The sequence below is a fragment of the Dendrobium catenatum genome, unplaced genomic scaffold (assembly GCF_001605985.2).
Source record: "Dendrobium catenatum unplaced genomic scaffold, ASM160598v2 fragScaff_scaffold_665, whole genome shotgun sequence".
Lineage (NCBI taxonomy): Eukaryota > Viridiplantae > Streptophyta > Magnoliopsida > Asparagales > Orchidaceae > Dendrobium > Dendrobium catenatum.
The window spans coordinates 2,865,667-2,891,962 of NW_021319127.1; the positions used below are offsets into that span (position 1 = coordinate 2,865,667).

The 26,296-nt window shown below is 40.5% G+C and overlaps 3 protein-coding genes across 12 annotated transcripts in view; 2 read left to right on the forward strand and 1 right to left on the reverse strand.

Moving 5' to 3' along the window:
* Positions 1-18,164, forward strand: part of LOC110092136 (probable E3 ubiquitin-protein ligase HIP1) — a 29,977-nt gene extending 11,813 nt beyond the window's left edge. For 2 of the 6 annotated variants that reach the window (XM_020816535.2, XM_020816534.2), the window contains exons 3-7: positions 13,280-14,926; positions 15,347-15,400; positions 16,736-16,834; positions 16,899-17,045; positions 17,740-18,164. In XM_020816535.2, coding sequence (XP_020672194.1) covers positions 13,385-14,926; positions 15,347-15,400; positions 16,736-16,834; positions 16,899-17,045; positions 17,740-17,901 — 2,004 coding nt within the window. In that variant the 5' untranslated portion in view covers positions 13,280-13,384 and the 3' untranslated portion in view covers positions 17,902-18,164. Of the gene's footprint in view, positions 1-13,265; positions 14,927-15,346; positions 15,401-16,735; positions 16,835-16,898; positions 17,046-17,739 lie in introns of those variants that run through there. The other 4 variants (XM_020816536.2, XM_020816537.2, XM_020816538.2 and 1 more) reach the window with 3 other exon arrangements.
* A 1,344-nt stretch (positions 18,165-19,508) lies between these two features.
* On the reverse strand, positions 19,509-23,524 carry LOC110092118. 4 transcript variants are annotated; one of them, XM_020816506.2, is made up of 3 exons: positions 23,024-23,524; positions 22,787-22,930; positions 19,509-19,948 (listed from the first exon to the last, which is right to left on the reverse strand). In XM_020816506.2, exons 1-3 carry the CDS (start codon positions 23,365-23,367, stop codon positions 19,678-19,680), a joined length of 759 nt encoding a protein of 252 aa, XP_020672165.1. In that variant the 5' UTR covers positions 23,368-23,524; the 3' UTR covers positions 19,509-19,677. The 4 variants fall into 4 exon arrangements, with proteins under 4 accessions (XP_020672165.1, XP_028551500.1, XP_020672164.1 ...); XM_028695667.1 differs by having other exon boundaries at positions 19,509-19,861; positions 22,787-23,524; XM_020816505.2 differs by having other exon boundaries at positions 22,787-23,524.
* A 1,979-nt stretch (positions 23,525-25,503) lies between these two features.
* The window catches only part of LOC110092142 (protein RICE SALT SENSITIVE 3), a 58,780-nt gene continuing 57,987 nt past the window's right edge, over positions 25,504-26,296 (forward strand). For both annotated transcript variants that reach the window (XM_028695668.1, XM_020816545.2), the window contains exon 1: positions 25,504-25,797. The gene's annotated coding sequence lies outside the window, so the exon portion shown is untranslated. The remainder of the gene's footprint in view (positions 25,798-26,296) is intronic.

Here is a 26,296-nt window from a genome sequence, read left to right on the forward strand (position 1 = left end):
GTGGTCAGGCCATATAAGGGTAAGGACCAGTGAAGGCAAAGAATAGAGAGAATCAAAAAGCAGTGCGCAACTGCATGGAGGGTCAACGGCAAAGAGGAGGGGTCGTGCAGTGCTCAAGGACGGGCCCGATAGGAGAGTAGGATAAATGGATCCTAGTGAAGCAGCTGGCGGCCGCCAGGGGGAAAAAATATAGAGAGGGGGAATAGTAGAATCGCATAGTGAGAGTCATGGAAGTTAAAGCCAGGACATCTGGCGAGAGGCAGCGCTAACTTGCGTACCAGTGACGACAAGCTCCCAAGTACAGAAGGGTTGGGAGCAGCAAACACAAGTGCTAAAAGTGTCTAGGGGAGTAACAGCAGCGTGATACGTGGGGAAAAAAAGAAAGAAGTATCGGGCACCGAGAACATGGCAGTAGAAGGCAGTGAAACTAGGTAGGTCAAAAAGGTACGGTAGACATAAAAAACTTCCGAGTGAGAACAATCAAATGAGATGAACAAACGGGGAAAGCAACAGCAAAGCAGCGCCGACGACGTGCGGCAGCACATGGAAGCAGGGCCAGGGGCCCGTATCAAAAAGCAAAGGCGTTCAGTGAAGCAAAAACAAATGGCAGTGCGAAGACGGGTGTATACTAAGGCGTCTGCGGAGGACCGCGACCGGCTAACAAGGCGAACTTCGTAAACAGCGACGCGCCACTGGTGGCAGGGGAAGCGTACGCGAAGAACAAGAACAACCGGTGCGACATGTGAAAAACAAATAGTGTAGCAGGGTGAAGGGAACAAACAACTGCAAGGGAGCCGCAAAACTTGCAGAGAGGAGAAGGCGAAAGGAACAGACATAAGAGTCGCGTGAAATCGACGGGCGTGAAGAGCCCATGAGCGCGAGTAGCAGAGAACGGGTCTAGTGAGGGCCCCAACGAGGTGCAGGAGGGCAAAGATGTTGGGACCGGTGATGAACACCGTCTCCGATGGTGCGGGTTAAGGCATGTCGGGGCAAAAGGCTGCAGTAGCGAAAGGGAAGGCCTAGGAGTGGGCGTGGTAAAGCAGGGAAAAAGATAAGGAGTCTGGTGGGCAAGGGCGACAAAAGCTGCCCAAGTGTGCTAGGGAGAAGGGACTGGGGGTCCGTGGGGAGGGGGTAGCGCAAGTGATGGCAGGAAAGCGAAGAGCCGGCGGAACACAGGAGAGGGTAAGAACAAGTGGCCGGGAATAGGGGGTGGGGTAAGAAAAACCCAGGGCACGAGACACCTACTAGAAAGGCTGCTGCAGAGGATACTACCAGACACGGATGACACCGCCAATAGGGCGGAGACGTCGGGCGTATCCAAGAAAAGACGAGGGAAGGGGTAAAAAGACACACCGAGCGGATAGCGTAATCCGAGGGAAAAACAAAAAAAAAGCCAAAAAAAAGACCCGTGCGGAGTGACGTGCGGGCGGCGAGCAAGATGCGCGCTGGTCACTTCGAAGACTGGAGGAGGCGCGTCCTGGATAAAAGGAGATAAATTAGTGAAGGATAAGGCTAATGCTGTCACCGGATGAGCGGAAGTACAAAAGCGCAGGATAAAGGTAGGGAAGAAGGATATTAGATAGGGTGCAAAGAACAAAAGCCACGGGTAATAAGTCGCAAGCAGAGATTCAGGCCGGATCAGGTAAGAGAGAAACTGTTATACGGAGAGAAAATAGGTTAGAGCTGGGGAGTCTAGATAAGATTGTAAAATGAACTACGGAGGGGGATGAGGCGACAAAGGATCGTACGGGCAAGTGAGGAGTGGTAAGCAAAAGAGGATGCGGGGCGATGGTGCTTAGGTGGAGAGATGAGTGTGAGAAAGGAGAAAGGGTGGTCCGGCGGTCGACCCGTGAGTCCGGGAGGTCAAGAAAGACAGGTCGCGACCGGAGCGTGCAGTATCCGATAGAGCAGGGCGCGGTAGCCGGATCGATAGGCAACAGAGAGTAGGGACCTGGATGCGAAGGCCGGGGGGCGCGGGGACCCGCAAACGCAAGAACTCGGACAAGGCAGGGATAGAAGAGAATGGGAAGGGGGCCAGAAAAGAGGCCCGGATCGCGCGGAGATGGAGTCCGCGGAACAGAGAAAGCAAACAACATGCAGGACTGAAAGGAATGCAAGGAAAGCAGGGCAGTAAGAGCAAAGCGAAGTAAAGGTGAAGTGGTCCGGAAAATTAAAGCCCAGTGGAAAAGGGAGGAAGAAGAAGCTTAAGAGAAAACTATAAGCCAGGCACGAAAAGCAAATGTTGTGACATCCACTAGCGGGCATGTAAGGCGGACAATAAAAACCACATCAGAAGGGGCCCGGGGCGTGAATGTGGGAGGCTGCAAAGGGTCCGGGCGGAACGGGCGTACGAAAAAATCCGCCAAATAGGGAAGTAATTCCCGGCCCTGGACAAAGAAGGGAGGGACAGAAGGGAAAAACTGCCAACTAGTGTGGAGGGGGCTCCACAGACAAAACGTGTGTATCATCGTCAGGAGGGAGAAGCTCGTGAGTAAAATGCAGAAGCAGGTTATCCAATCCTAGGTGATTAACGTGGATGGAGGGAGACCAGCAATGGGAACGCGGGCCCAGCGTTGCCAGCAGAGCTGGTAGCGCCGCAGACGCAGGCGTGCAGGCCCCAATGATAAATGAAGTACACAGCGAAAGCGACGCGAGTAGATCCGTAATAGAGGTCCACCAGAAGGTGGCAAAGGAAGCAGGAAGTACGCCAGACTGCGAGCGGGGATCACCACAGACCGTACCTGTAAGAGGCATGTCTGTGGAGGGCGCGCCGCATAGACGAAATAAAACAGACGGGATGACATCCAGGGGCGAGTCGAGTGCGTGATGGAAAGTATGGAACAGCGAGGGTGTGCACGCTCCAGGCCAAGCATGCAACAGAGAAGCTTGCAGATGGATGAAGGCAGGACAAGGCATATGAAAGCTTACACAAACGGCGCATGTGTGGGGCGAATGAGGAGGGTAAAACCCGCCTACAGGATAGTGCAAAAAGCAAGAACAGATGCTCAACACTAAGGAGCTAACACACAGAAAGGAATATAAAAGATGGCACCATACATAGCGTCCACAGCATGCACAAAAAGCGCGTCCGTGTTCCCCCGTACGCTCACCGTGAGTGTAGGAGAAAAAGAGTACGATGATGGTACAGAAGATGTTGGAGCGTTACGGTGTGATGCACCGTCAGTGGGTGGGAGAGTAGAGGGGATGAGGGCAAAAATAGGGGAGTTGTATAAACATCGGTAAGAGAGGGCGAAAAGTGAAGCAAAGATGTAAGAACCAAACAGGAGACAAGTGTAGCGCAGTGCAGTAATAGGAAGGTAGCAGTGACCGAACAACATTAAGTCGAAGCTGATAGCTGTGGATGATAACTCGGGAAACGAGGAGAACAACCTGTATAGAGAAGCGTGATTAAAACTGGAAAAAAATTAACCAGAGAGCACGGTCTTTAAGCCAGTGGGATATGGCAAGGAGAGAGGAATAGAGAGACTGCCACACATGCAGATGCAAGGGAATATAAACGGGACAAGTTGTTGGATAAAGCGAAAAGGCATGGAGAGTATGAATAAAACGTCGTTGCATGATAACTTATTTTTTGCTGGTGCATAGGTGGAGGTACTATACAGTAGCATGTACAGCGTATTTACTTTATCTACTTAGAGACCATAGATGGAGGGGAGGCGATAGTGTATGACAATAGGTGAGCAGGAAAGCAAACGGAGGAATGCAGGAAGCGAACACGAAGGGAAGGCCCTTACGAAAAAGATAATACCAATTGAGGACTGCTAAAATAGCAAAAAAGGGATCACCAAGAGTGAGTGAAAATGAAGTCTTAGAAGTAAGCAAAAAAATGCGCGACATAATGAAGGAAGTGATGAAATAGTGATATGTGAGGAGCTAACTGCAAAAGAGTGGGCTAATGTCCCAAGATGAAGCAATCTTGTACCTCGTAGGATCGGGACAAAGGAAGGATATAGGCCCAAAAGGGGAGGATATAGAGGAGACCCGGTAAGTAAAGGACCAATGATGGAAGTCTACAATTACAAAATTAGACCAAGGACAATTTGAGATGAGGAGTATTGAGCATGAAAACGCAGGAAACAAATAGTGGGTAACCAGTGAGGGAGGGATTACATGGATATATGACCAGAGTATCGTCTCACTCTGAAATTACAGGCAAGGGTGGGCACCAAAGGTGTGAGAGTAGGCAGAAGGCTGTATTATGATAGGCATGCAAGAGTCGAATGGGGGCTACATGTGAAGGAGGAGAAATTAATGCAGAGAGAGAGGGGCAACGTCTGGTGGAACCAATGAACAGGCGCGGATAGCACACCAAACTATGGAGGGGAGGTAAAACGAGCCAAAGGCATGCAGGTAAGGGACAACGATGGGGCACGATACGGAACAGCGACACGGAAGGGACACGAGTACGATACGAGACCATGGCAAGGCTGGACAAAAAACAGGATGGCGGGTGACGGACGCGGACACAACCGATGAAGGGGAGAAGTCAGAGAGTAAAAAGAAAGAAAACAATGCAAAGCAGGATAGGGGAAATTACAAAAAACAAGAAAGAAAAGGAAAAGGTAACAGCAGTGTAGCATGAGCAAAATAAAGGAGCAGGAAAGATCGAAGTAGAAAACAAAAGCAAAACAGAAAGGTGCAGCAGAGGAAGGGCAACTAGGCAAGAGAAGGAAGAGATGGTAGGTGCGCAGGGTGGCGGGAAACCTATAGCAGCTGCAATAAAGCAGGAGCGGGAATCAAGCGCAGCAGGGAAAGAGGGAGCAAGGCGAAGATGCCTGAAGCATGCCAAGAGACGGCAAATCCAGCGCGAAAAGGAGAGAATCGGCTCGCAGCCACGAAAGAAGACGACGGTCGGGGTGGATGTGGGGGGGTCAACGGATAAGCTTAGCAGAAGACGGGTGGCCGGAAAAGAAAGAGGAGGTAAGGGAGACGACAAAGACGGAGCCGACACGGATGGGAGGTATGTATTGCCGGGGACGGGTATGCAGAGAGCACACGGTGTCTAAAGAAAAAGCTTCACAGGACGGAGCGGCAACAAGAGGGAGTAAGGCATGAACACACACAGTGTGCTAGAGCACGAGCACAGGTGGAAAACAAGAGCGGGGTGGCAAGAAGCGTATCTGGAGGCAAGCACGGGAAGCTGAAAACAGTCAACCTCGGAAATAAAATATAGAAAGGAGGAAATGCAGAGAATTAAAGAGAACAAAAAGTAGGAGAATGATTGTGTTGTACAACAGGGCCGAAGAGACAACGACAGTGGGATAGGGTGGATGCAATACGAAATGTTGACAAGAAAATAAATTAAAGAGCAACTTGCTCCATGTCGCAGTTGCAAAAAAGAGTAGAGCAAACAAGAATTTAACAAGTGTGGAATAAAAAATGGAGAAATAGGAAATGAGAAAGGGCTAAAAAAAGGGCCACAAAAGAGGTGTAAATCAAAGCAATAAGTGGGCCACTTCACGAGCCAAGGTATTACGAAAAGACGTCGAGTAAAAACGAGAGTGAAATATGAGAAAATGCTCGTCGGAAATTAGATGGAAAAGGAGAAGTACGCAGCGAGTGGTCAGGGGGGGGACTAGAAGGACTAGGGTGTGGGATAACTCAACCTGCGACACGAGTGAGGTCAATGTGAGAAGTTGTGTTAACTAAGGAAGTCCCAGGCCTCAAGACCCAGTTAAGGCAGAGGAGATGGTAATTGTAGAGAGCCGTAGGTGAGAAACTGTGAGGTAAACGAAAGAGACGGGTGAAAACAGGAGAGAAATGACCGTAGATTATTGAGATAGAGAGGGAAATTGAGTACGTGTGAAGCGTGAAGGACACAAAAGGTTGGATACAAATTTAAAAGGAAGATCAGAACGGACCCCACGTAGCGTTTGTGAAGAAGGCGGGATGGCCGTGAGAATCTATAACGTGAAAAAGTGTGGCAAATTTTCCGGAAGGTGAGACAAAGTAAGAAGTGAAAGGAAAGAGGTAGAAAATGCATGAACAAGAGAGGTATATCAGAATAAAAGCACGAAGGTTAAGCTGTGTGACCAAAGATATCAGAGGAGGAGAAAAGGAAAATAGTGGAGACAGTGGGGTGGATGGAAAAAAAGAGGAAAAAAGGGGCGGGAGGAGGGTGAGATGTTCACAGATTGCATCTGAGAAAGAGGAACGGATGATGAATTAAGGAAAGAAAAGTAGGAGAGGAAAGAGGAAAAAGAGATAAGAGTGGGTTAAAACGTGAGCAAGCAAGCAGGCAATAATGAGGAGGCATGTAGACAGAAGAAAGAGAGGAGAATTAGGGGCAAGGAGAAACGAATACGGGAAGGGGTGAAATGCCAAAAAGAGGGGAAGAAGGAGTAGTAAGCGATAAAAAGAGGAGGGATGCAAAAGGGACGCGGACAGCAAGGGGCAAGACCAATGAATAGGGGGACAAGAGGGAATACGGGAGGGGAGGGTGTGAGGAGGAACGTGCAGCCCAGGGTAGGGCCAACAGCTTAAAGATGGGGAAAAAGCATAAGAGGTGGACGGGACAAAGCAATAAAGGAGCGATGAAACAGGGGGGGGGCAAGAAGAGATGGTAAGGAAAGCTTGCGAGGAACAGCAGGCTGCGCGGGGGAAATGCGGGCACGTTAAGAAATGGGGAAAGCTGGCCGGTAGGAAGGAGACCCATGAAAAAAATGCGATGAGGAAGCGGTCAGTGCCAAAAAGGCAAGAAAAAAAGGGGCAAGTAGCTGAGGGGCGAAAGGGAAAGGGCAGAAGGAAGGGAAGGCAAAAAAAGAAGTAGGAAGGAAAAACAAGGGAAAATGCGAAGGAAACATGAACCGGGATCCGAAAAATAGCAAAAGAGGAAGAAATAAAACCTTCAAGGAAAGACGAAAGCCCGAAGCCGCGGAAAAAAATCAGTAGAAACCGGGAGGCGGTAGGAAAAGAATTAAAACATGCAAGAACAAAGAAGGTGAGCGCCGTAAAAGCATGAGACAAGCACCACCACGTAACGCATATCAGCATATCAAGCATCACAGAACATAACCAGGCCGGATTGCGTGAACTATATAGAACGTCCATTGTTGTCATTTTAGGCAGTCCATTTTTCCCACCTGTTGTGCAGATTCATATCTCTGCTTCGGTTCCTCTTGGCTCCTCACTTACAATGCGTCAAGTCGTTATAATATTTTTTGCACTAAAGTACCGATTCATAAGTAATGTAGCACAATTTTATTTATAACCAATATTTATCTACGTTTTGTATTATAGTTGCGAACAAAGCTGATTGATTACATTTTTGTTTTCCTTCAGGAAAATAAATAAATCAGGGTATTAATTAAATTCATTACTACGTTTGCTAATTTAAACAAATTTCCGATAAAATCATATTTTCTGTGAGTCTTCTTCGTCGTTATACTCTCTGTAAGTAACAATTAGTGTGTTTGTGCCCAACATAAAAATATGTATTAGGATTATGCCTCTTGTTTACGAATCTTTGGTATTAATCTAAAAACTAAACAACACATAACTAGATCATACATAAATCTCTATTTATGAAACTGCCTAACACTACGTTTATATGGTATAATATATTATATATATAGGTTTAAGCTTATTATTGTTACTTTGGAAAAGGTGTATCTAGAAGATTAGTGATGCTCACTGTTTTGAGTGTTTGCCATTTGATACCAATCCATAAGAATCATTGATTAGAAAACCAACCGATTGACATCATTGAATCATCTCTACCTTGCTATGAGTATATTATGCCTTCTTAACAATGAGATGTGGTGGTCATGAGCGCATGGAGATTTTCTGCTATGGATTCCTTATAGAAATTTTGGTGTGGCCATCTTCGACTGATATTTAAACCAAATTTGGATTTGAAAAGAAGAAGACAACATCAAAGGTAGATGATTGATGAACTTCAAAATTTGTATACGAATTAAAATAATGTTGAACTCATAACTCATTAGTATAAAAAAATAATTATACTTTATAAGATTAAATTTATATGAAACATTTATATATATTATATATATATAATATATATAGTATATATTCACAAGTGTCTGTATGTATTTATTAATGATTTTCACATTTAGCTATTGATTACGTCATCAAAAAATTATCTTGATCGGGCACGAATCTCGATGCAAAATCAAGTTGGAAACTTCCAAAATTAAAATTGGGACCATCCGAACTCCAATTTCAGCAAACTTATAGTCGAACTGAGCGTCTTGAGAATACAAACCCAACGACGCCAAATCCAACCCAATCCGAGCCCAAACGGGTCCAAATCAAGGGATAGAAGCGCTGCTGGAAGGTTCGAACCATAATTTGGATTACCAAACGGTTTCCAAACATAACGTGCTTATAGTCGAATCGAGCGGCTCGACGAGACAAATCTAATGAGCCTAAGATCACAAAATCTGACATCACTAAGACATTCAAATGTCCATCAAATGATCCATGATTAAGGGATTCAACATCGTCCGTCCATCCAACCACTCCCCATTTACCCTTGATCTCTTACCTATTTACGGGCCATGTCACTCCAAAAATCTATAAATAGACCCCTCATTTCTCTTGAAAAGTGGGGGACCGGAGCAAGAAGAGAAGGAAGAAGCTCCTCCTCGACCACCGCCTGAGCTCCTAAGCTCCGCCGGACCACAACTTGAGGCCCTCACCTCCGCCGGACCACTGACTGACGTCGTTGCTTTGTCGGACCACCACCTTAGGCCCTCACCTCCGTCGGACCATCACTTGAGGCCCTCACCTCCATCTGACCACCACTTGAGGCCCTCACCTCCGTCGGACCATCGCCTGACGCATTGACTGCCGGACTACCACCTGATGCCCTGAGCTCCGCCGGACCACACTTGAGGCCCTGAGTTCCGCTGGACCACCACTTGAGGCCCTGAGCTCCGCCGGACCACTACTTTAGGTCCTGAGCTCCGCTGGACCACTACATGAAGCCCTGTGCTCCGCCGAATCACCACTTGAGGCCTTGGGTTCTGCCGGACCACCACCTGGCGTCCGGAGTTCTGCCAGACCACCACTTGAGGCTCAGACTTCTACCGAACCACCATTTGAGGCCCGGACTTCTATCGGACCGCCACCTGACGCCCAGAGTTCTGCCGGACTACCACATGATGCCCGGAGTTCAGCCGGACCACCACCTGAGGCCCAGACTTCTGTCGAACCACCACTTGAGGCCCAGACTTCTCCCGGACCACCACCTGAGGTCCGGACTTCTACCGAACCACCACATGACGCCCGGAGTTATGCCGAACCCCCACCTGACGCCCAAAGTTTTGCTAGACCACCACCTAAGGCCTGAACTTCTGCCGGACCACCACCTGAGGTCTGGACTTCTTCCAGACCACCACTTTAGGCCCGGACTTCTGTTGGGCATCACCTGATGCCCAGAGTTCTATCAGAGTACCTCCCTACAATTACGGTCTTTCAGACTCTGGTCTCTTGCCAACTACGGTCTTTCAGACCCCTGTCTTCTGTCGACTACGGTCCTTCCGACCTCCGCCGTCTGCTATGGTCATTCCGACCTCCATCACCAGACAACGGACTTTCTGACCCCGGTCTTCTGCTAAATACGGTCTTTCCAGCCTCTATCTTATCAACTATGGTCCTACTTACCAAACAAACATGTCTATGTTGATTATTGTAACTCTCACCATGTAATGTGCTATATATGATGTACATTTATGACATCAAGCCAAGGCCTTCTCTGAAGGAAGGCCCTTATTTGTAATTGACTCCAAATTTCTAGTGGATTCATTCAAACTGGGTCGAACCCATGGTTTTTCCCCCTTTTTAGGGGTTTCCACGTAAAAACTCTGGTGTCTCTAATGAACGCTACTCCCTCTCTCTCTTATCTGCTTGTGTGTTGGATCTTCGTACAATGCTAAGACATTAAACTATATATTTCTCTACCGCCGTGCATATTCCAGCACGCAACAAGTATAATATAAATATTATGTACATATAAGGAATTAATAAAAATTATTATACTATTACATTATGTTATATATATTTATACGCCGTACAAAGAAGTGGTGCGTTAGTTGTTAGTATTATGTATACAAATCTAAAATATTATATTATATAATAAATTATGCTATTTTTTGTATGAATGTATTTGTATATGGAAATGATTTCAGAGCATAAGCCCAAAAATAAATGGGTAAGAATTTTTCTTATGACTTCTTTTGCTTATAATTTCAATCAGATAACTGAAGTTGTCCACTTCCTTTTACTCCTCTCTTCCCACTTTTTCATGCATGCAATCAAACAACTTCTAAGCTTGGTAAACTTGAAATGATTTATGCTTTCCAAACCAATTGACTTCATTAAATAAATTTATGCGTAGGCTGGATCTCAACTTGAGCACGTGTGAATTTTCCCAAAATCAAACTCATAATTCATGGAGTTTGGTTTGACTCAAACTCAAGTCAGAATTGATATCTTTTGAGTTCAATATTTTCAAAATTGAAATGGATAGAGTTCCTAGCAGGTTTGAAATTAGCTCTAACTGTCTCAAAATTAAAAGCAAAAGAGAGATGAAGGGAAGATTTGAATCGAAGATCTTGTGCTTGAAAAAACAACTAGCTGAGCCAACAATCTATTTGTTTAAATATAATGCCGACTAAGCTTATTTATGTAGTTGGCTGGAGTCAAATTATGAGCGAGCTACTCAAAATTGACTTGAATTTGAGTTCAAGCCATTTTTCCAAGCTATAGACTCCACTTATATGTTCATGTTGATTTAGATTTGGCTCAAAATTTGTGGAATTTTTATTTTAAGCTTTACTCAATGTTGGGCAATTCAGTGATCTCATATATGTACTCTTCTCCTTTTCGTCTTCTCTACCTCTCTTCCTTTTCTCTCTCTCTTATGGGTTTTAATCAAGATAAAAAATTTGATCTCTCTCTCTCTCTCTCTCTCTCTCTGAGTTTTGGTTTTTGTACGAGTTAGTTGAAAGTTAGGGAATAAATTACAGTGTATGAATCTTAGTGCCAATTTATTACATGTTGCACATGGTTGCTTGGCTCTGGTGTATACTTATTTCAGGGCAACCTTGTGAAGAGTAGCTGTGCCTATGCATGCGTATACATGTAGTGGGCGACAATTCTAGGACTTTCACTGCATGCTTGGAATGACCGCTGATGTCATGAAAATGGTACACGGTGGATGAACTTTCACTTCTTCGTGAAGGTGGCTTCCCCTTGTGCACATGATGGATGCATGTCTTGGTGACTACATCCAAAGGTTTATATATCAATATCACTATTCTATTAGAAAATGTTTAGGATTGTGAAGGAAGAAATGTTTGATATGATGTGAATACGAAAATAAATGCCTCACATGGATAACTTATTTATGAATTATATTTTTGTTGTTGAATCTTTTCTTTTCAAGAAGAAGTTCAAGATTTGGTAGTTCAACTATTCAAATTATTTTGAGTTCTTCCATGGGGAATAACTTCACTTGAAAAGGCCATCTTTTGGTTTTTAGATGATCATATCGACTTGCAACAATATCACATGAAGCTTATGTAGAATGGCTTGTGAAATTTTACTAGCATGAAGCTACATTTTTACTTACATAAAGTAGCTAGAAAGCAAAATGATAAAGATAAACCTATATAACTGTACAATGCCTTATAAATGAGTATCGACTGGTGTTCCAGCTTTTTGATTGCAGCTTCCTCACTTAATCATTTTTTTTTTGTATACACAATAATTTTGCCCTTCGAAACTAGTTTGCATAGAAAAATTCATTTACTTGTTAAGTTTGGAATGTCTGTGCTTGTAGAATTGATGTTCTCTTCTCTTCAGTTCATCTGCTAGATTGTCTTATCTTTGTTGAGTTGCACAAACCTTAATGCATGTCTCTCACCTAAGTAGCTCGATGGCATGAGTAGAGCAGCAGTTAGGCTTTCTAATTCTTACTTGGACGATCATTATTTCAAATCCAGATAGCCCGTGTGTACATGCAAGGAATATGACTGCTTTTATCAACAAAGGCTTGTCTTCTAGTTTTTCCCGGCCTTCATCATGCTTGTATCCTTAATCTTTAAGTTATTGTTTTAAGCTTCATTGCTGGTCTTAAAATCTGATTGTTACTTTAAGTTCTTGCTTGACTAGGTTTATGGTTAGCAAGATTTTGTTCGGATGATAAGAGGACTGATGTCCCTTGTTGGGATAATGAAATCTTCAATTTCAGATAACAATTCTTAATATTACTTGCATAAGGTTTCAAAATAATAAGATTTAGTTGTGAAGTTTAAGTCCATTGCTTTATGGCCTGAGAGAAGTGCTCTTCTCTTTGTTGTAGCTTTATCCCTTAGGATGAAGCTTGGCTTTGCCTTGTCCATATGTCCCTGGTTTTCCTGGTGAGCTTTGCTTCGAATAACATGTCATTATCCTCTGAGAATCAGACTATTTATAAGATTGTTAATTGACAATTAAGTATTTGACTTATTAAAAATACCGTTATAGACTTTTGCATGCATGTTAACATTATAATGTTGAATGTATCTTTTTGCACTCATAATGTCTTTAATCTATTTTTGCTCGTTTATTTTGGGATTAGCTTCTATGTTTTTTGGAACATTATATGTGCTATATTTGGTTTGACCTTTTTAAATTAGGGGGAATTTACATGACAATCAAAATTATCCCATTTACATATTTAGCTCCTCTATTTCATTATATTTGGTTTACTCTCATACCACTCAAAATTTTAGATGACAAAAAAATAACACCATCTTTACCCTTGATGTTACAATCCTGTCATCAAATTCCTCTTCTTTTGCACACTATTGGTCCTATTGATCTTTGCTAGCGACGACCAAATTCATTGTCTTTCACATGCAGCTGGTTCCTTCACCCTTTGCCAAAGCGCATACTCTGCCAGACCCGTGAATTATCTTCCCTAGCAGGTTTTTGTTGAGGCTTTTTCCAGCGAGATCATGTCACAACTTTCTGATCTTGCGAGAACTTCTTGAGATCTACTGCGACTTCCTCTTCATCGTCAAGGGTTTCGTTAAGGCTGTTAATAGAGGGTTATATTATATAAATAATGAAGTTTAGTTGTTAATTAGATAAATAGGATAATTATGAGTGCTCTGCATGCAAATCCCCCTTTAAATTAACGGTATTAAACATGCCTTATGTTTCTGTTGCAGGATTTGCAGTAATTTTTACTTTTAATTTCAAAGCATCTATAAAAGCCTTTTTCCATCCAATCTGTCTTAATTCGCAGAACAGGTACACATACATTAATTAGAAGCAAAAGCGAAGTAATTCTTTTGAGGCAATACCTGACCCACTTCAATTTGGCTGTGGATCTAATTCAACTAGCTTTGACATGGATGAACCATTTTACCAAAGTAATCTGCTTCTAGATTCTGTGGAAACCTCTACCTTTGCGGAATATTTATTATCTTCAAATGATGCAGACATGGATTTTATGGCCATGACCCCTCAAGACACTGAGGTTTTGGGTATCTGGAATTCACCAGACCCTAATTCTGGTGCATTTACTTTGAACCAGGAAAATCCTGATGAGACTAAAATGGCTCATGACAGGAATACTGCTCTTTCAATAAATTCTGGTAGTAGCCCAAGGATTGAAGAAAGGTGTTCTGAGAGAACCAACGTACTGTCATTGGAAAATGTGGGCTTGAATCTTAATAATACTCCAGTTGATGATGGGCAGGCGTTTACTCAAAGTCCGAGTCCAAGTAATTTGAATCAGAGTGCAGAGCATGGTGGCAATGTGGAAGTATCATTGTGTACTTCCGTTCCAGAATTCTTTGAACCTGAGCGCGTTCCTTCTTCAAATTCTAATGCGGACTCATCTAGTGGTGTTGTACAGGTCTCAGAACATTATGATAGAGCAAGAAATTCAGTTGACGCTCACCGTGCATCTCTTAAGAGGAAGAACATAGAAGGAGTTATTGGAGAATCTTCATCAAGTCAAAAAATTGCTGGAGACTTCAGCATACCAAGCTCATCCAAGTATCTATCTGCTGGATGCTCTTCAGGAGAAAATCGGATTCCAAGTTTCAACTCTATACATGGAGGAGATTCTTCTGAATGCTACCCCTTATCTAGCTTAACTGGAAATGCTGAATCCTCACAAAGGAATTTACGGGTGAGACTTAATCTTCAATGCCAGCATGATAACTCACCCTATCAGTCACATTCTGCTACGAGTAGTAACAGCCTATCTAGTACTTGGTCAGCTGGTGAACCATCTTCCGTTCCAAATCCTTTTATTCACCAAGCAGAGCAGAGCCAGCATCATTTGCTCCCTGTTCCCGGTTTGCATCATCATGTTCGCCATTCTCCTGCCAGTTCAAGAATGGGTAGTTCATCAATCCCAGCCGTTATACAACGAAGAATGAGATTAATTGCTTCCCATGAGGAAGCAAACATAAGAAACTTTCCGAGAAATGGCGTTGCTGACCATCCGACATTTTTTGCCAGAACCAGTGTCAATCAACTGGTGCAGGATCCATTAAACTGGAATCCTTCTAATTCCAACTTGAGTACGTCAGAGAATAGAGTTAGCACAAGTTCAGGTATCATTCCATTACCAGGATCCAGCAGGGAACCAAGTGAAATGGTTCCCGTTCAGTATCCCAGAAATTTTTCTGACGTTGTACGTAATTCTTTGTTTCCATCTGGTGGATCTGAATCTGGACATCAAAGTGGTACTTTGTCTTCGTGGCATTCTGGTTGTGCTGCTTCCACACAGGAGACTGGTCAATCTTCTAGAGCTGTTCGCCAAGGCCAATCCCTTCCACATCCAAGGACAGCAGTTTCAACAGATAGGCAGCGTGGGTTTTCAGCATTACCGTTGCCAGTTAGGGGCCGAGAAGGGAGAAGTAGAATGCTATCTGAGGTGTGTTGGAAATCCTTTTAGATGTCTTTAATTTCTAAGTTTATTTTAGTTTTTCTGATGGTTTACTAATGTAGGTTTGCCATCCAATTGTAGATTTTTTAATATTGATGACGGGAAACCACACTCTTTTTCTGGACTTTGATTGTCAAAATCTGATCTATCTTGTGAAATTCGAAGTTTCAATTTTAAATTTGACGTTTTATTGTTATGACTACGTTCTATGTGGATAGATATATATGTCTGAATTCTGCTGAATGCAATTACTCTTGACTGCAGATCATTACTTTTCTATGGGAATTAAACTTTTAGATCATCACCCCTTTTCTTTTTGCCATAACTGTAGGAAGCATCATTACAAATCTACCCAGGTCATATTATCTATTAAATGATTGATCATTTGTTTCTTATGTGTTTATGTAGCAGATTCGCAATGCATTGGATCTTATGAGAAGGGGAGTGAATTTGCGTTTTGAGGTAATTATCATCGCGAAAAAAAATATATATCAGAGAATCATTAACGACTTTCTCAATCATTAGTATATCAAGTTTTGATTATTGTTTGTTCAATGCTTAATTGATCGTTGATTTTGATCTGAAAATATTATCGTGCTGTATTTTGTTTGTGCATGGTGCATCCCTCCCAAAAAAACTATTTATTTCCTTTGAGTAATTATTGGTCAACTTCTATTTGTGGGCTTGCTTTGCTTCAGTCTTGTGCAGCAGGAACGATACCCTCTTTACTATTGCTTGCGTCACAGTTACTTCAGAGAAACATGCCATTGACTATTTTGCTTTAATTCCTAGATGCATTTTTGTTCATATCTGCATTTTCCACGGTTCTTCTCTAAGCAACCATGGTGTACTGGCATAAGATTTTTTCCATTAAACCTACATTCCTTGGCTATTGAAAATTCCTATATTGTATGCTCACTACTGTTTAGAATGATATTTGGCTGATGAAATAAACCTAAGATTAAAAATTAGAGTATTATACTTGGTCCCAATGTGATCCCTGATGAATTTCCGAGGGACGCTGCTATTTATCTGAGACCATTCTGAAGAATGCTTGGATGCTTTAATGGACACTTTTGCTACGATGTGATGTTTTAATAAGATGATTATAGCTTTTGTATTGAAATGAGTCAGGTTTATGCCTGTTTCTTGGCCATTTTGCAAGCATGAATGCGTATTGTTCTTGCTATTGTTGAGTCAGACCATCCTGCCCCCACAATGTTGTAAGAATGTATAATAGTATTTGTGTGTTTGAAGCGTAAAACTATTCATCTATAACTTCTAAATTTATAATGCAGTTCTTTTCCTATCTGGTTGCATGTATGAATAGATAGTATGGTAATACATTATACATCCTTCTTCATTTTGTATTGATTGCTCTACAAAAAAGTAATCCTCTACCCTTGAACCTCATCGATGTGTAGAGGAATGAGAAAAATCGAGTAGTTTGATTATTTGATGTTTAGTGATGCATGTGTGTATATCATTAGTTTTGTCTGACTTGCATCCCTCTTTATGACAAGGAATCCATCGCCTATTACATGCGATCATCAAGTCCAAATTTTTACTAATTGCCGACCCCACGTAGTGGGATAAAGGCTTGATGTTGTTGTTGCATCAATAGCAGCAAGTGATTGTTGGTTTAGCTTACCTACCAAACAAATTTTGTAAGACTAGTTGCACATCTATCTTGTATTAGATAACGGGTAAAAAAAATGCCATAAGAAGAATTCTCAGCATATTCTTTTATTACATTTGCATCAGAACCCTATACTTAATATGTCCTGCATCGAGCAGGATGTCTTCATGTTTGATCAGCCAGGGTTCTATGGGCGCGTCGACTTGAATGACAGACACAGAGACATGCGTCTTGATGTTGACAACATGTCTTACGAGGTGAGTTTTCCTGCATCCTTAACATTTTTCTCACAGTATACAATTTAACTATGATGTGTTCCAGGAGCTATTGGCGCTCGAAGAGAGGATTGGTTATGTTAATACAGGACTCTGTGAGCAGACAATTTTGAAGTGCCTAAAACAACGAAAATATTCACCTTCTAAGCAGGAGGTAGCATCTTTAGAACAGGAGCCCTGCTGTATTTGTCGGGTGAGCTGCATTTGCATATCAATATCTATTGTTTTGTTCTCAAGTTCTCTAAGGAAAAAAGATGAGTATTTATTGATTGATAGGAAATACTTAGGTCGCAAGTAATCCTAAGGGAAATACTTGAGTTCGCAAGCAAACCTTTCACTAATTGGCGAAAACAGCGAGAATAACGTTAAATCTGTACCAAAATCAGCCACAAAACGTTGTATTGCAACAAGGAAAGCAAAGTCAAATGAACACAAAGCAAGATACAAGTGATCCTCAATTCGAGAGGAGGATCGTTCTCTCCCAATCTCTAGACAAAGCAATCTAGAGCCAAAATACCAAGGAACTCCAAGAGAAACTCAAATCATGCATAACCTAGCCCTAGAACCTCTCATCCTCTTTAATACATAAACTTTCTTAATACAAATTCCCTCCCAAGCCTTACCCCCCCATGTGGGCAGCAAGAAAGGAGGCGACACTTGTCTGCTTCCTGTAGACCCGAGCCGGCTGGGCCGGTTCAACTTGAGCCGGCCTATCATTGATCTAATCAGTTGATCAAACTTTAATACGGCAAGCACGAAAGCAACCTTCAATTTCTCTCCCTAGATTCTATTTTTAGTTGATAAAGTTATAGCCATCTGTGATTACAGTAATGGTTTCATTTGTTTTGTACCTTCTCTCTAACTCTATTCTGAAACTCGATATTCAGGAAGATTACAGTGAAGGAGAGGACATTGGTACACTGAACTGCAGACATGACTTCCACACTGCTTGCATCAAGCAATGGCTAATGATAAAGAACTTGTGCCCTATTTGTAAAACAACAGCTTTAGTCGACGGTCACAGCACAAGCTCTGATGGCACAAAGTGATTCTGCTCCAATATTATCAAACCAATTAATCACACTGGACACTCTTCTATCGATCTTTGAATCTATTATTTCTTTGTTTTCACATTTTTCGCCTTCTTTCTCTCTTTTTTTTTTCGATGGAGCAATGCCCAAAATTAACATGTGTATGTTCGGTTGCTCAATGTATGGAGATGACACTTGTTCTATGTTGCTTTACAACATGTATTATTAATTTAATATGACTTAAATGCTATTATTACTCCAAGTGGATCATAGATTGGTCTTTCTGTTTTCCTTTGTAAAGTAGATGGAGTTTCTTGGTAAAATATTTGTCAAAATTTCATGACACAAATTTAATGCTGTAAAAATAAGTGGCCTGTTGAACGCAGTTTATCTTCTGGAGACTAACCAGAATGCGCCACATCAACAATATTGAGCACGGTACCGAGCGGAGGTGATGTGTCGTATTATGATTGGTCTCTGGGGGGTTCGGCGTCCGCATAGAATAATTTGCCCATTTATCTTATGAATGTAATGAAAGGAAAAGACTAAGTGAATTTTTTTTAATGTTGAGTGAGAAAATATTAATCTATGTAGGTGAAAATTGGTCCATGATTTCATATAAAGTTGGGGCTTACATCCCTGTTTTTGGCTAAGAAGGTTCAAAAGACTTGGTTCATGTATGAATTGTGAACTCAGCTTCAAGTTCACAACATGATAAAAGGAAGGCCTACAACAGTATGGAAAAGATTATACCCAAATGGAAGGTCTACAAAAAATATGGAAAAGATTAAGGCAATCAACGAGTGATCACATAACAAAGTCATATATAATTACTCATCACACAATATATATGTTTGATATCATATTTAAAAAAAAAAAAAAAAAGAAAGCAAAGCAATCACTGAAAACTTTTCATTATTCAGCTAAAAAGTTCATTTACAGATCTAGATATTTGTTGAAGTTTTGTTACAGAGGTAAATGAAAAATAAAAATATATATCAAAGCACAGTAAGCAAACTTGCTCATCTGCTCTTGGGACATTCAAACTTAACATACATGGCAAAATTTAATCAACTTACAATCCACTAGTTTATGCCTGTGATATAGTCAAATGAAAAATACATATATCAAGGAATTCCATGTCCAGACAGAATGCTTATATTTTTCTAGCATGCCAACATTATTTTTGAGCACCTACAAGCAGAAACTAGTTTGTAACCTGATGTTCCTGTTAAGATATCAATTCTAGCATGATATCAAAAGGTCCATGATAAGAACCCTATTATATTACAGGTATAGTTGAGACCGGAGGCGACGGTTAAACTCCCTGAACCCAGCGGCGACAGCTAAAACTCCTCCTAAGCCTGGCTCCACAACTCCGCCAGTTCAGACTGGTGAACCACCACTTGAATCCTAAGATTCAAGATACTAACAAATCTCAAACAGAGACGCTCATATTTTCAAGACTAAAACCTGCCGTTTGTATTATTTCCTTGGCTTATATAAGTGGCAAGGATAGGATCAGGCTCTACCTGTGATGAAAACTTGAGACTTGACAGACAATTCTTCAAAAATCAATCCAAAATATTCTGCAACTCAGTTCCAGGGAAAAAATGACTCAATGGTGACTAAGAAGCTGAAGCTAATAAAATAGAAATTTCATACTTCTGTTTTGTACAAATTGATCCTTGTTAATTTACAATAGACAGGTTCGTATAAAAACTTCATTTAGTACAAACTATCATACATAATAACAGAATTAAATAAATTACAATTGGACCTGTGGTGGCCAGATTACCAGAGTTGTTGGTTTACATTATTGTCAAGGACTGCAATAGCTTCATCTTGCTCAATATGTACTTCTTTTTCCAGCAAATGCTTCCGTCGCTGAAGGGTCAGCCAAACTAATCTGCTATCAGTTTTGACTATTTTGTATTCAGCTTTCTTGTACAACTTCAATGGTCCTGTATCAATTACTCTGCAATGTAGGTATACTTTATGTTTTGTCTTCATTTTAGATATGAGCTCCTCACAAGCCATTAGGAGCTGAAAGCCAATTCCACGCCTAAATTGTTAATGGACACCAAATCCATTACATTATAGGTTATTTTATCCATATTATTTTGCTTCTTTCCTAGAGGTAAAAGAAAATGCGAAATAAAAAATGCAACCTGCCATGGAACATGCATGTTTGGACTAAATACTGCACAAAAAAATAAAAATAATCAACATAGAAAGGTTTTATTAGATGTCCATGTTTCTGAATTTAGCATAATTAAGCACATACGCTAAGCCTAAGGGAAAATATGAGATCCAAGATAGCAATTTATAGTATAACTAATTATGTTAAGCTACAAAAACTAACATCTAAAGCGCGATATAAACCCGCATTAGACAGGTCCATGCTAGACCGGTCCAGCAGGCTCACGTGTACAATAGGCGGAACAAGTTGGTCCGCCATGTTGAGCTTGCCGGCCTAGCATTTGGGTGGGTCCCACTATTGAATTCAAATAGAAAGGGAGGGGGCGGCATGGGCTAAAGGGGAATTTTGCTTAAGAAGTTTAATTGCATGTTTTAAGTAGGAAGGAGAGACTAGGGTTAGGGTTATGCATGATTATTGTGGCTGTTTTGTTCTTGGAGTTTGATAACTTGTGCTCTTACAGCGTCTAGTGATAGAGAGATAGATCCTCCTCTCGAATTGAGGATTAATTGTATCTTGCTATTATTTCTTCCATTAGTTTGATTTCTTCAATAAAAACTACTATTTTGCTTGTTTTCCCATCGGATTTGTGAATCGTTATTACTGTTTTTGTCTCTCTTGTTAGGGTTTACTTCAGATCTTCAATTATTTCCTAACAACATGCAATGTTGAAAATCAATGAGCAAAATTGTCAAACTACGTCCATCAGCTACCCATTTACTTAAACATACTAGAAGTAGGGAAGCAACCAAGATGGAGGCTGATCTATATTAATGAAACTATAAAAAAAAACTATCAAAGAGTGATATAAGACCAACTCCACGATACTGCAATTCACAACTATTAGCTAAAGAGGCAGGAGCCTGATCCTTCAGGGACTAAACAACTTTAAAAAACAACTTCATACCTGAATGATGCGAAAAAACTGTGCCAGAATTACTTGACTCTTTCAATTATATCCAACAAATAAAGCAATTACTGCATTGAAAGGCTTATTGACTTCAACAATTTGTCGATACTCACTTTCTTTAATCTTGAAATGAAAAACAAGCATAGCTCTTTTTTATGTGCAAGAAGCACAATCAGGTACTCATCAGCATTCCCACGTATTCAATATAAATATCTAGAAGGTCATGCTACAACACTAACTTTTTAACAAAATTTAAATTCCACTTTATGGTTTCTCTTGGAACCATTACATTACCAGCTCATTCAAGACTTATAGGAATGCCTTGTAGGGTGACATCAATTGGAACACTTGAGCTGTAGAATGAAGCCGTTAAAGAAGTGCAGTAACAAAAAATATCAAGTTATCAAGAAAGCTTACCATAAGTTTACTCTTAAACATGTTCACTTGTATACTACTTTGTATCTCATGAAGGATTGATCCTTCAAATTCAATTAGCTGATAGGACTTTTTCATTTTTCACAAAAAAATTCATTTAATTTCTTTTAAGGTAAAGATTATCAGCATAACTGCATTTGTTTAATAATCATGACAGATAAATTTATAAACAAATTGGAACATGTTCAAGATGCCTGTGGAAAGTTCATGCGTGCAAACATTCCATCAAGCTGCTACACATTATTCTGCATAAATATAAGATAAAGTCCTGAATGTAGTCAGGACAGGAACATATGTGAAGTTTCACTAACAGGCCCTTAGAATCATCAATTACCAGAAAACCTGATAATTGGAACAAGAGAAGTGATATACAAAACTATGTTTAGAAAAATATTGTTGAATAAAGAATGGCAAGTACTACCACAAATCTAATTAGATTGAAGCAAGTAAAATGGGAAAAAAATAATGCCATATTCACCGCATGAGTTCTGTGGAGAGATTGATGTGCACACGCAAAATCCTACATTTCAGAAGCTTATTTTATGATTTGATCTCTTGACATCCAAGGATGGAAGCGAACTAATCAAGCCTGAAGTAATTTAAAATTCAGACAGAACATAGCATTGCCTGTTTGCAGCCTTTTAGCATCCTCTAACTAATTTCTCAATTAAGCTCATGCTAGAAAGGTCAGAATCATCAAGCACGTGAGAAACCTGAAGACTTATTCCAAAGATTAAGGCTTCCTTTGGGACGGCTTTCTTACTGCTTCATAAAGCAATTTTTTAGTACAAAAATTAAAATTTTTATACTAGAAAGCTGAAGCAAAATGAAAGTCATCCCAAACAAAACCTAAAACTAATCAATGCAGCATTAAAAAGGCATTTCTATGGCATGTAGAGTTCTCTACTCTAATTCTAGGAGGGTCTTCAATCATCCAAAAATTGTATATTTGCCTTCGAAGATAAATATAAAAAATTTATACCAATTATATTCTTCTCCAGCATTATATCCAGTTTCTATCTTGAGAATTAAGACTTTGAATCCATGTCGTAGCTTACTTGCATTTTACATTCCTGCTGGACAACAATTCTGAGCAGTATTATCCACGATTTTTACATAGCACTACCCCCAACATAACCCACATCATATCAAGCATTTCACAAGATCAAAAATTCATGTTCAATGAGCCTTGCCCAAAGCCCAAGACAGAGAAAAATGGGTTACCTTCTCTTTCATAAGAAACCAAATCCACAAGACAAACTCTCCACGACAGACAAAAATATTCACAATTACCAGAAAATGAATGAACCAAGAAACATAAATCAAAACGAATGAAGAAGAAAGGAAGAATTATATACCTCCGGAGGTCCTTCTTGACTGCCATGTTACAAATATACGGGCAGTCCTTTGGCGGCAACGGCGTTGGCGGGGCGACATTGGCGCCGAAAGTATCAAACGAAATCTCTGCTGTGCACGCAAGCTCCGGCTCCTTCCCATCATCCCTATAGAATCCTACAAGCATCACGGCGTGGGGTAACAGAAGCCTGCGGCCCATTACGTACTGGCGCACGATGAAGGTCAAAAGCGGGACGTACCGCGGCGGCATGCCCATGGACTCGATGAAGGATTCTGAAAGGAGCTGGATGATGGGATCAATCTCCCCGTCCTCCATGGGGCGTATCTCGAGCCAGCCGCCACCGAGGGGACCTTCTCTTTTGTACTTGTCAATTGTTTGGAGGCGGTAGAGGCCGAGGTCGTCTAGGAAGACAACGCGGCCGGGGGAGGAGGCTTCAATAGCGCCTGCTGCAGAGCGGGTGGAGGAGAAGGAGAGGGAAGGGGAGCGGGAACGGTTAATTAAGACGGACGAGGAGGAGATGAGCATTGGGCGGAGGGAGGAGTCGAGGGAGAGGGGGAGGAAGCTTGGAACAGCAGCGGCCATGGCTGAGGAGTGAGAAGGGGGACGAAAGGGATGATTTTGAAGAGCTTTTGGTGGAAATGGAAGATAATGTGCGAGCAAAATAGTTTGCTTTGATTCTTCTGGTTTTGCAAAGAACGAAAGGAATTAGATGCCGTTGAAGTGCTCCCCCCATACACAATTTTAGGATCAACTCAGTACTATCCCTAATATATTTATCTTCAGAGTAATATTCAAAGAAAAAAATTAATTAATTTTTATACCTCATAGTATGTTAAATCAGCTTTTTTTTTTAATGATTGGTAAATTTCTAAATAAGTAAATTATAGTATAAATAATTAAATGAGCAAAAATTAGATTGATATTTTTTGAGAATAAGACAAACAACTAATAAGATAATACAACTAAATTTATATTATAAAAATATGATTAGACAAGAATATGGAAATTATGAGCTAGTAGGGGTGTCAATTTTGGGTCACGGGTCGGGTTCGGGTCGAACCCGAAACTGACCCGGCACTATTCGGGTCAACCCGAACCCGACCCGTTTTTAAAAACGAGTCAGTTTTCCTGACCCGAACCAGACCCGCTTCGGATTCGGGTCAACCCGACACGACCTGAATGTCCCGTTTCCAACAAGAAAATGGCTAATTTTCGGGTCAAAAACGGGTCAATCTCCTCTTTTCGGGTAAAAAACGGGTCAAAATTGGGTTGCCGGGTCAAAATCGGGTTTTCGGGTCAAAATCAGGCCACTTTCGGGTCAAAATCGGGTTTTCGGGTCACTTTCAGCTCAAAGCTAGCATTCTTTTTTTATAATTGGGCAAAAGTGAAAATTGAGGATAATCAACTCCTAAAAATAAGCATCTTCTTAAGAAAAATGATCTATTCAAATTTGAAAGCTTTGAATCCAATACATTTTGGTTGGTAGCCTAAACACCCAACCAACAGATCTAGATGAGTTGCAAAAATATACTTTGAAGTTCATTTCAAATGAAAGTACCCTGTATTTTATAAGCAGATTATTTATTGAAGTTCATACAATTGATTCGAACTGATTTGAAGCTTTGTTCAAACCTTTTTGAAACCAAGGTTTGAATATATTTTCTCCTTTACACATAGTTGGTAAATGGTAATATTGATCCTGTCACTAGAGAGCATCCATCATGAACTTCTCTTCTTCCGTACATTCAACTCGTCCAGAATGTCATCCTATTGAGTTTTCGTCACAAAATATCAAAGTTGTGAAAATCGGACGGAACAACGAACCAGAAGAAGGAGAGGTTCACGGTTCACTAATTTGATCAGTCTAAATGAGGTCAAATCAAATGACAAAATAAATAATAATATTATTAAAATTTAATAAAATTAACCCAAGCATTTTGACTAGTTAATATTAAATTTTAACCAAGTGATTTTCTTTATATGTTATTTTATTTAAAATGAGTAGTATAATATTGAATATAAAATAATCAAGAGTCAATACATATATTTCGATATGAAATATATGATATGCATATATTTAATTATTTTATTTAGATAAACATATATTTTTAGCATACTACATGCATACTATGAGTATAAAGATTATTGAACATTATTATATTATTATTATTGATTTAAATGCACTTAACTAAAATCATATATATCATTACTCAAAACTAAATGTGAATATTGGCAGTGCACAAAAAAATTATGATAAATGATAAGGCTTTTGGTAAATTTTTTCTAAAAAATTCTTATCTATTTGATTTCAAATGAAAATTAGCAGTGCAATTGTAAAAATTTGTTAAAACAAAAATTAGATTAAAAAGGCACTACTCTGTTGATTTCATCATTGTGGACTAGTGTGTCAAAACGGGTCAACATATTCGATTCAAGCTAGATCTGAAATTGGCCAGACTCAAATCTAATCAACTCTAATACAAACCATTTAATAAACGGGTCAAAGAGATGGGCCTGAACTTGACCCGCTAACAACCTAAATTTGACCCGATAATTTGTTTTAATTAAAAAAAACATTTTTTAAAATTTTAACTATTGATTTTAAATTAATTGATTAAAAATAAGAAGATTATAACAAAAAATAAAAAATTAACAAAAATAATATTAAACATATGATTTTTTTTTGGGATAAAATCGAGTTAACAAGTCAATTAAAATCTTATTTATTTCTCCGCATAGACGTTATTTAGGGCTGGCCGGATCTCTGGGTCAGCCCGGCGATCCAGCGTTTACTCGGAGGACGAAGCAGCTTGCTTGGACAGCACCAAAGAGCGAGTAGCATTCCGTGCTCGCTGCATGTGGCCGGCGGGCCCGGCGGGGTGGGGCGGCGTTATTTCTCGGCGCGTAGAAAAGTTTCGTTTCGAATATTATGTCAAAGATGGCAGCGGCCGGACCGGTTAAATGCGCAATTTGATGGCAAGAAGGCCTTGAAGAACCCTCAAGTGCCCATCAGTAATCTATCATCTCCTCCCCTTATCTCCATTTCATTCACATCACAACTATTGATAGGTCCGACTTACATGGTTTGAGGAATATAGTTGGATCTGTTGGAACATATCATCTTTATGCACTGTGCCTTACGAATTCATGTACATGGTATTAATGCATAAGTCATAATCTTTTGTTGATTAACTATTTGAATTACATTGTTTTAATATGCATTCTCTTCAAATGATTTGTGCCAAATATAGAAGAATTGTATTTACATTTTTTTAAATTATTCTATTCGTTCATTTTTGGAATCTAGATTCTATGTTTTGTTTAGAACTGAATTGTTGTCCTTCTCAGTAAAAATATATATACACACACACTTCTACAAATAACTACTGCGTATTATTTGAAAACGATAGGACTTTAGAGCCATTTATCCTAAAATTTTATGTTTGCCAGCATGATCTTAAATTCGCTCGTGAGAAATTATATCCACAACTTCTGAGAATATGCTTTGAAA